This window comes from Pterocles gutturalis, unplaced genomic scaffold (genome assembly GCF_000699245.1).
Source record: "Pterocles gutturalis isolate BGI_N339 unplaced genomic scaffold, ASM69924v1 scaffold24225, whole genome shotgun sequence".
Lineage (NCBI taxonomy): Eukaryota > Metazoa > Chordata > Aves > Pterocliformes > Pteroclidae > Pterocles > Pterocles gutturalis.
In genome coordinates, this window is record NW_010138928.1 from 24,487 (window position 1) to 35,492 (window position 11,006).

At 36.0% G+C, this 11,006-nt stretch overlaps 1 protein-coding gene across 1 annotated transcript in view; it reads left to right on the forward strand.

The window, feature by feature from the left end:
- The window catches only part of LOC104468909 (lateral signaling target protein 2 homolog), a gene marked incomplete at its 5' end in the record, with an annotated part of 40,748 nt that overhangs the window by 17,393 nt on the left and 12,349 nt on the right, over positions 1 to 11,006 (forward strand). The window contains 3 exons of the mRNA XM_010083194.1: positions 7,824 to 7,978; positions 8,533 to 8,649; positions 10,240 to 10,344. Coding sequence (XP_010081496.1) covers positions 7,824 to 7,978; positions 8,533 to 8,649; positions 10,240 to 10,344 — 377 coding nt within the window. The remainder of the gene's footprint in view (positions 1 to 7,823; positions 7,979 to 8,532; positions 8,650 to 10,239; positions 10,345 to 11,006) is intronic.

Here is an 11,006-nt window from a genome sequence, read left to right on the forward strand (position 1 = left end):
TAAACTTCATATTTCACTGACGTTAAAATACCTAATATGGTTGAAATAAATGTATATATGTTCCTCTCTTTGTAAATCAAGTGAAGTATGGCAATATTTTAAGCTGACTAGCATCAGTGGCAGTTCTAGCAAAACTGGTGGACACCCCAAAATTTGCCATTTGGGGGCTGTATTCCAGGTGGCATATCCTCTGGCTGGACACTACAAAAGTGACCATAGTGGGTTTGTCTTCTTGTTTCTACATAGCTCACTTTTCATTTTTAGTAATTTGGCCACATTGATGATCATGTTCATTTTAATGATGTGTAAAAATCTGTCGCTGAATGTCACTTGGTGTTCCCCGTGCTACTAATAGAACAGAAATTACTAGCTTTCAGAAATTAGATTTTATTTTACAGATTGTTTTTCCCCCAAAGAACCCCTTAGAATAGTATGTTTGGGAGTTTTGAGATTGTGTAATTAACTAAAATCACTCTAGGAACTGCAGTTTTTGCAGGTTTTGGCAATGCCCGGAACCAAGATAACTTGTAAAACTGCAATTATATTGGAGGAAAAAAGAGATGATTTCCTCATACTTACAGCAGCACTGAAGGTGAAAAATGAGGAGGAAGCTTTCTTTTCTAATTAAGGCTGCACCTAATACTTTAATTAGCTTTTCTCAGCTTTGACTCCCGCGGCTGGATACTGAATTCCTGCAGGATTCTCCTGGACCCCAGGATGCTATAATACTTCAGATGGTTGTTCTGGTTTTGTTCTGGTTTGGGTTTTTTTTGAGGGAACTGAAGGAGGCAATATGAAAACGTTGTGCTAATAAGTTTCCCTGTCCCTCAGAGTTCCTCTTACTGGCAAATGTTTTTCAGTGCTGCTTCTCCATCTCTGTTTCTGCCACGCACAGGAGTTGCAACTCAGAAGAGTATCTGCTGGAATTGGATACTGAATTAATTGTCTTTACTGCGCCATACAGAATAGTTGCTTGTGTATTGCAGAGGACATTGCTGAAGAGCTACCTGAAATTACTCTTTGCCTTTGGAAGTATTTGTATCTGGCATCAGGTATCCAGGTTCTGCCTGTCCTGTGTCAAGTTCTGGATAAGGCATAAAAGCTGGGACTGATGCATATGGGTTACATACTATTTCTTCCTGAGTGCTATGCTATTTCTGTTTTTCACTTTCCGTTTTTCCATTTCAGGATTATTTTTGAAGTTTAATTAGTTCTGTGCTCTTATTATTTGTCCTTTTGCAGCATGAGTGAACATTTGAGAGCTTAAATGCATGTTTGATTACAAGGAAGTATTAGAAAATAACATCCTGGTGGAATTGAGAGCACCACTCCTTCTGGGGTGCCTAGCTAGGTTGTTGCTGACAGACGGATTTGCATGCAGTTGTATTGTTTGTTTCTCGTGACAAAGTTCTGAAGCTTTGGGAACACTTTAGGGGTTGCTTGGGGTTTTTTTTCCTCCTCTTCAGCCTTTTTTCTTAAAATGGAGAGAAAATACTCAGGGGATTGCATGCAAAAACTCTCTTGACTTAGTAAAATATTAGGGTTAAAATGTCAAGAAATAAAGTTCTGAATTAAACCTTTTTTTAGTCTGCTTTAAATGTAGCTTCTGGGGTCAATCCTTAACATATAGTCTTTAGCTAAATAACTATATGCTATTACCCAAATAATAAGACATGTTCTGGATTTGGTTTAAATGACTCTAAAATAGAGTGTGTAGCCACCCACTTCACTTAAAATAATTCTAAGAAGCCATTAATCTCATTTTCCCTTCCAACCATATCAAAACTAGTATGTGTTAGAAACCAAAGGGTTTTAACCTGCTGTTTATTGTGTTTCTTGTAAGAGAATCCAAAAAAGAAATGCCAGAGGTACTGCAAAAAGCAGGATGGGAAGTAGTAATTTTCTTTCTGGGTTTTTTTTCTGACATGGAGTCATACTTCCTCTACTAAACCCCTGTCATTTTCCTCTTGTCATTCCTCATGTGTACAACGTTTGTCTTTCCCCAACTATTGTCTGATCTTTTAGATAGCCTTTGGAGTAGTTGTTTGTTCTTTTTTTTGCAAATTGTAACCCAGAGTTGACTACAGCCTTATGAAGTATAAAAGTAAGAGTAAGAGCTTGGGAAAGACAGGTTGGCAGGTTAGAGGTGGGGTTTCCAGTTACAGCCTACACGAGTATCAGTGGGATTAAAGTACCAGTTACTGATGTGGTTTTAGGGATTGTGTGCAGACAATAACATAGATCTGCCTGCAAAGGTTTTGGGGTTGTTTTTTTTAAATTTACTTAAAGTATGAAAAAATTCATATGGGAAGGAAAAAATGTAAAATATCATAGGTTGGATAAAAAGTGTAGGCTATTGATACTGTACACAGAGCATAAGGTGGCCATTGGTGCTAAATTCTCTGTGAACAAAAATGAAAACCAGGGAGCTCATAATGATGTTTTTTGAGAAATACTATAAGAACTAGAATATTCCAAACATATGTATATGGAAATCCAGGTACATGATATATAGCTATCCATCTTTATTTTAGTTATTCAAAACGTGTGGCAATTTGAGTAATGGACATGAGAGATTCGTTAAAGCCAACTAGTGCAAATGAATTAATGTAATTTATGTCCAAGGAACTGCACTGTTTAATACTTTATGGCCAGTCTGTCATCAATTTTTTAAATAAAATATAATGAATATTTAAGTATTGGACTACTGTTCCTTTGTAAAACAACCTGTCAGCATGGTTTATAGTTGCAATGTCCTTTTGTGTAAACAGGAATGTGCGAAATCGTAGAAAATCTTTTGTCACATTTCCTTAGTATGAAATTTTGCTGAACAGCAATTTTGTCTCAAAATTTATCACTCAGGTTTTGCAAAGTGGGTAAACCTTTCCGTCAGAATACTACCATTTAATACATGGATTTTTAATTCACTGTAAAGTTGGATTCACAAGCTTCACACTGCAGCAGGAAGTGTTACCTCTTTTGTTGCAAATAGTTGCATGCTACTTACACCTATGCACGTGCAGTGCGCTGGAGATTTCGAGCAAGCAAATAGGAATCACTGGTGTCACAGGTATTCCTATAACAAACGGTGTGAGGGTACTCACTGAATTATGTGTTAACGCTTTTCTAGAAAACATCTGTAGTCTTGTTCATAGAACTTCTCAGTGTTTTGATATTGGACTTTGTTGGGATGAGGTTGTCTTGCTGGAACTTGAGCCCTCTCAGTTTAAAGGCACCACTGACAATATTCTGAAATCTGTGCCTGAAAATTAGTTGTAATCAAAGACCTTGCCTGACATAAGAGACTTAGAGGGTGATCTCACTTTCCTGTTAAATTTGGTGACTTAATTGTGTCATTTATAGTAGAATAGGTATGTTGGGGTTACTCCTTTGCAAGTAGTGACCACTTTTGATCTAAGATTTCTAAAAACAAACAAATAAAACCAACCTGCTTTCTTAAAGTTTATTATTGTTCTTTTGAAAACATGATAATTCAATTTCTTTGTATTAATTGTATTTGATACAGTGAACTTTAATATTCTTTTTATCTGCTAGTGCTGTGTATTTAATGCATACTTAAGATACTCAGGGTTTATTTGTGAATAATAATGAGTTCTTTGAGAAAATCTCATACATTCTGTATTCAGTTCAGAGCAGGTTTCAGGTTTAAGGCACTTCTGCACAAATTTGTAAGGGAATACCTGTGAGAGGTCACAGATTTCTACTGCCACTGATTGGTTTTTGAGCACAAAGGTAAAATATGTAAACTCAGACCAACTTTGAACCAATTAACTTTGGTTGCTCAGTTTTAGACTTTGCTGGTTTTACTGGGTTTGGATGAGTGTCAATGACCAACAAACCCAGTGCAAGGCCATCTTTATCACAGGTGGCTACCTAAAATGACTGGCCACTTCTGAAAGTGTCGGTCCTAATCTTGTAGCTCCACAGTCCTGTTGTCCCTTATGTATGGATACTGCAATTTAACCTGTCTCACAATTATCCTCTGGAACTTAAAAGGTGTAAAGCAGAGTGGTTCCACAGGTGAAAGATGATATTGAGTACAACTACATTATTGAGTGCTGTTTGCTTTTACATTGTTTGACTAAATTTCACAGTCAAGCTTTGAGACCAGGCAACCTTTCTACAGATACATCTTTCAAGTGTTAAGTGTCTTGCTACTCTTCTAACATGACAAATAGAGAGTAATTTTAAAATTTCTAGGTAAACACTGTCCAAGTTTGGTAAAAAGCTAATTCATTGTATCTGTTAGATGGTATCTGTTCCTTTATAACATAAAAGCAGGTTTATTCTTTGGAATCAACCTTTTATGTAATGTCTTATTTCTTGATATTTGCCTTCAGGTGTGTTAACTTTGCAATGTTTTTACAATCTGAAAAATAAATACATGATAAGCATTGTTTATATGATAAACATTTCACAAGGGGAATCCCATGCTTATTTTGGTCTTACCTCTTCTTAACCTAACTCCTTGGGTAATAGAAGTTTCCCTTTAACCAAGACGTTGAGAAAATGAGGACTTGTCTCTAGCTACTTGTATGGCTGTTTATATTCTGCAGTGATACTTGACTTTGCAGATATTGGCAGTGAAACACTCCAGATCTGAGTGTAATCTGACGTTAATGAAATGCTTTCTACACGTCTGGTATCAGCTGAGAATTTTGAGCCAAGTTATGCATGTTAGATAAGCCAAGTAGGAATGGTATTTCTTATAGAACTAAAAAAATAACTTGTTTGAAAGAATAATTGGAGAAAAGGTAAGCCGAACTCTGTAAATCAAAATTCAGGTTTATTTTCTATAATATCAATTTTTAAAAAATCAAACTCTTTAATATTTGAATAGATATAGTCACTGCTGTTTGGGATACCCTGTTATAAGAAAAGCTGCCTCTTTCTGTTTGTCTGAAACAATTTGCTATGTTTCTGTTCTTACGGTATCTGTGACTGCCTCTACAATATTAGTTTTTCTGGCTACATTCAACAGTAAGATGTATTTTAAAGTAAAGAATACCTTGTCATTAGTCATTCTAAGAGAGTAATTTTTGTCTAAAATTTACTTGGTCCTGTTGGTAGAGCAATTGTTTCTAACTCTAATGATTCTTAGGTCCAGTTTTAAATTATTCTGGGATGTTTGCTTTTCTCTTTCCCATGGCACAAGCAATCCTGAATACAAAATATTCCTCTTGTATATGGATATTGTATTTACACGTGACTGTCTGTATGAAAGTATGTTATAAACGCGAGTGTGCATACATGCTGACCTCCCACCCCCACAGCGCTGAAGCAACCTGTATGTGCTCTGTGCTCAGGATTTTTTGAATAAAAAATTTCCAGCCAGTCTTGTGGTAAGCTATGACCAGTCTTAATGACACCACAAACTCTAGCACAGAATAACCTGGGACAGGAATAGGTCAAACCATGTTGCTTGGAGGAATTAGGAAGTAGGTAAAACCACATTCCTCCCACTAGGAAGAGGCTTGGAAAGGCAAACTTTATTATTAAAATTGGTCAGAGCTTGGTCAGAATTGTGGAGTGAGCCTTTTTTTCCTTTCTGGAAAATGAGAAAGGACTAAATAGTTTATTTTCTTGAAAAGTCTTCTTCACAGTTCCCTTCCTGCTTAACACCTCACTTGGAAATATTTTTTCAGCCGTAATTTGGAGGGAAGAGTCATCCTTGAAAAAGTGCCTCTACTTTCCTCTGCACTAAGGTCTTTGCTTATTCAGAGTTTCAAAGAGACCATTGCACTGTTTTTATATAATTACACAGACTGCATTTGTCTCCCTCATGAGGTCCATGCTTGCTTTGGAAATGAATTTATAGTGCAAATATGTATATCACTGTAAGATAAACTATTTTAGAAACAACAAAAAATGTAGACTTTATTTGGCCACATTAGGACACAGACAAACTCCTTTATCTGTATATGTGCACGATTGTGCAAGCAGGCAATTAGCTGCCACATACCATGGAGAATCAGGGATCACTTCTTGGCTCTTACTAACTTTCAGTTTACTCCTTCGTAAGCCATGTTCTTACCTAAACTTTTCATTGTCTTGAATACAGACTCTTCCACACTGAGAGGCTTGCTATTATTTAATATATATGTGTATATATATATATACACACTCTATGGAAAAGTGAAGGAAAATTTGAGAGAGAATTCTCACTCTGTTCTCAGTATCTTTAATAAACCTAGTCAGGAGTGGTGCTGAGGGAACTGTAAACAGAACTAACATCTTTTGACAAGAATTTGCTTTTCTTAATAGCAATAGATAACATGAACAAAATGAGTCTCTTGCAAGCCTGCTCTTTACTCTGTCTTTGAAAGAATGGGAAGCCAGTTAAGGTACTCATGCTACACATTTTCCATGAATACTTGTCTGTAACTCATCTCCAGTATTTATTTTGTGTTTCATTTTTACTAGGGCTTTTAAGATTGTATGGCCTAATAAATTCATTTTTACATTTTAAAGGATTACCTGTATAGCCTACAGGTAGAATTTCAAAACTATATCCCATAAATTTTTGTTATAAATAATGTTACCTATTTATCCTATCCTGCAATAGCTGTTCGTGTGTACTGCCACAGGGATGGGATCTGCAAGGTGGCGATTGTTTCAGCACCTAATAAAAGCAGATTGGACTTGGAATATGTTAGAAACTACTTCCTACATTATGCCTGCTATTTATGCAGTTAGTAACTTCTTTTTAACTTAACAGTTGTCTGCATAGTAGAGAGTGCTGGGGTCTTAGACAGCCGAAGTATGATTATAAGTGAAATATTCTAGCTTTTTGTTATCATTGGTGAGATTAATTTCTTTCCAATATGTGGGGGAAATGATTTAGTGTTCCTCTGTCTCTGAATGGAGTAAGAAGGCATGTCTCCTGCGGTCAATACAGCAAATCCTTAGGACTTCAATTAATTGTGTCCTGCGCTCTACTCCCAATTAAGGCTTTTGTCATTGGCAAAGTGCTACGTTTTCCCGAAGTAGTTCCTTTTTAAAAGATACATCTTGATTTACAGATAGTTTAAGTAATCCCTGATATTTGAAGAAGCTGGATTTCCACCGAAGTTTCCTTGTGGTCTCTGGTTGTTTCAAGCTTTCTGTCCATAAGGAGCAGGGATTGCAAGTGGCTGGCAATTGTGCATCTGTTTTTTCTAGTAGACATTTGGTAACACATTTTAATATCTTTGGAGTTGAAGAGCCATTCTGTTACAATAGTGTGACATTTCAGCAATTTCTACAGTTGGGTATATAAGGGGACTAATCTATCTCTACTGTGTAAATTATATTTTATCTCCCTTCTTTCCTTTTTTTTTATGTAAGGTTATATTTAGATTCTATTCTCACTACTTTACAGCAACTTAATTCAGAACTTCTTTTTTTCAAATTAACTTCCACATTCATCAATTTCTAAGTTGACTTCAGAACTGACCTTCTCATTTTGAGATTGATATTCCCCTTTAAGATTTTTGGTGGAGTTATGGTCTCAGGAATGAGCTGTTAGAAGAAGTTAATGTGAAAAATGGCACAGCACTTCGTAGGATCTAAGGAAAATGCAATAAAATGCAGACAAATTAGTTTCTGCTTAGAAGTTTTTTTGCAGCTTTGTCACAGTGTGAAAATCAAACATGATCGTGATTGATTGCATGTTGATTAACTTCAACAAGAATTTACAGCAATTAGTGTGGTTTGCTTTAGAGATGCCTGAGTCATAAATCCTTTAGGACTTGCTGAACATCCTGAACAACTGAGTGAAGATTTACGTTACTTTTCTTTACATATTTTTTTCCTCCCGACAGCAGTTTAATGACAAGTTCTTGTTCATCTGATGACATCGATGAGGAAGAAATCCAGCTCGCTTTGCAGGCTGCTAAAATTGCCACCCGAGAAAAGATCAGATCCAGATTTCATGGCAGTAATGATCTTATTCACCGCCTTTTTGTCTGTATCTCAGGTATGAGAGCAGCCTTTTGTTCTGAATGTAAAAAATATTCTTTTTTTGTGCGCATCAAGTTATGGTAGAATGGACTAGAGTTCTGTGCAGTTGTAGGAAGACTGTGTTTTGGGGCCTAAGTTGCAGGCTGGTGTAGGAAGAGACCTGTTACCTGATGGGAACTTTCAGAATCGGAGATGGCGATATTTTAGATCTGTAGTGATGAAGGGTTTTGGCATGCCAATAGGTTTGACTTGAAAGTGTTTCCTTTTTCTTGATGATGCCCTATGTCTTCAAGGGAAGAAATCTGATGAAGCAGTTTTGTTTTGATTCAAAAGGAATCTCTCTGTTAAAAGATAGGGAAGGCATGTACCAAATTGCAGGTAGCGTAAAGGGCAGAATGTAACTTGGCCATTATGGAAAATAAGTTTAAATATTTAATTTTTATTCCTAACACAAGCAAGTGATCCCCTCAAAAATAAATGAGGCTGTTACCGGTAGCAACAGAATTTAATTTTTTTTTAAGGGTGGTATAATAATCTAGTAATGGTTTACACGTTTTCTCAAACTCCCAGGTGTGGCTGACCAGCTGCAGACGAACTATGCTAGTGATCTGAGAAGTATCTTAAAGACCTTGTTTGAAGTTATGGCAACCAAACCTGAAACAGAAGACAAGGAAAAGCAAAAGAAAGGTAAAGAGATGTAAACATTTGTTTTCTATAGGGAGTTTCTACTGGGGAGCCATGTACTATTTGACAAGAATTTCCTTAACATTATTAACTTCTTGGCGGGGCTCACTGTGCGGTGATTTGACTTAAGTTTAAAAAAAACAGTCATGGAAACAGACTGTAAGCAGGATGAAGTCACTGGAAGTATAGGTACACAGGAGTGTGTGTTGAGGCAGAAGTTGAAAAAACTAAAGCCTTCAGAGTGTATCTGCTCATTTCCATATTACTTTATATAACAGAACAGTGTAGCCCATATAGCCGTAGCATAATCTATGCAGGGTTTGGACTTAAGATATTTTTTTTTTCTTTCCTGGTATTATTTCACACTGGACACATTTTGATTCACCAAGACATGTATCTTCATTGTGAAGTTCAAATAGCTGGGTAAAAAGAGCAGGCTATAAGATGAGAATGTTGAAATCTGGCTTGTCGTGTAGAAATTGCAGAATGCTGAATCTGGCTTTAAGTAGAAAAGTTTTCATTTTTGACTTCCAGATAATTAAGATAATGGAACTGGAACTAGATCATGAGCCAATGCAAGAAATTTTTTTCTTTGTCACCATTTTGATTATTTCTTTTTCAAAGAGGCAAGTCTGCTAACTAAACTAAAAATAACCATGTCATCCCAGCAAGACTGCAATTACCTTTGTCCTTTCTCATGATTAGAACTATCAACTTCTGAAGGTGATCAGAGTGCTCTTTTTTTTTTTCCTCTCTTTCCACAGGATTGAAAATTTTTTCTTTCCCTTTCTCACAGTTTCATTTAGAAGCAGTAAGGATTTTATATGAAACACTATGTTGGTTAAGTTGGTTAAATTTATCAGAAAAACCTCCAATCTGACCCAACTCTGCAGTGGGATAACTCAAAACATGTATTACAGTCCTCTCCACGTCATTTTTATAGTGTCAGGTTGTCAAGATGTAAGAAGAGATCGGTTTTTTTAATTGGCAAGAAAAAATGGGGTTAGACAGAATTGCTAAAGAGAGGATCACGTTGCTCCTGCACATTCAAATAAGAGTAATAAAGAAACTGGAGCTGTGAGGAATTACCACCAGGAAATATATTAATCAACAGTACTGAGTTGGAATAATTTCTAATGGATGAACTATTACATAAAAATAAAGGTGTTGCCAACAGTAAGCATAAAAAAGTGAGTGAATAAGTCAGGGACTTTGGGGAATGAAGTTTCTCTTTGATATATGTGATCTGATGTGTGTGATTCACCTAGGGAATCTCTGGTTGTTCTTATAATCTACTTTGTAAAGGATCCAAGTTAAGAACTGGGAAATGAAATACAGGATACAGCTAAACTGCTAGAAGTAAGAGGACTGTATGTCCTGCAATAATAACAGAATCTTTCATCTCTGTCATTCCAAATAAAAGAATACAGGAGACTTGTAAATCACTGTTTGTGTCAGGGTAAAGAAAAAGCAGGAAGTTTAAGAAGGTACATATAGATGCTGCTGTAATCTAGTCCTGGAAGTCCTAACATGAATATTTTACGTGCAAATTTGAAAAATATGAATCTGAGTACTTTTTGGTTTGTTTTACAGTTAATCAGGGTTTAAGGAATGCAGCACTTGAAGACTGTGCTTTATGTCAAGAAAGTATATCATCCTCAGAACTTGCAGCAAAAGCCAGAGATGGGGACTTTGAAGGTACCTTTTTTTTCCTGAGAGTTAAAATGAGACAACACTGATGTATTAAAAAAAAAATAATAATTAAAATGAAAACTCCTTTAAACTTTGGCTCTGGAAAGTGACTAAAACGTGGTTATGGTATGGTTTAAAAGTCAGATGATAAACTGAGCGTATTTCATTGATTTTTTTTTTTTTTAAATCGCTTCATGAAACTGATACAAAAACTCTTTTCCACTGTGAATTCCTTTGTATCAGTGGAGAAAGGTCCTGTATAGTGAAGGCTTTAATATAGCCTGTGACATTACATGTGACAAGTTTAAGCAGGTTGTGTAAGATGCAAAGCCCTAAGTAAAGTCTTCTCAGCCAAATCTAACGAGATCTTTTATAACATTTGCTGTATGTGGAGATGCTGCTTTTCCCATGGTACAAGTACCTTTCATGTTTTCTTCACTTTTGTTTTTGACCAAAATATTTTGGTTAATATTTTCATGAACTTCACCATATTACTTCAAAGAAAAAGTTAGTTTTAGGTCAGTCTACTGAGGTTACTGGAATCTCACTGAATACATAATAAGAGTGAAGAAAAGTGCATATACAAGTCTCAAAGTTTTGGTTGGGATTCAAGCATTCTGAGAGCTCAGAAGTTTTTGTTTCTCTTTTTTTAATCTGAGATGCTGCAG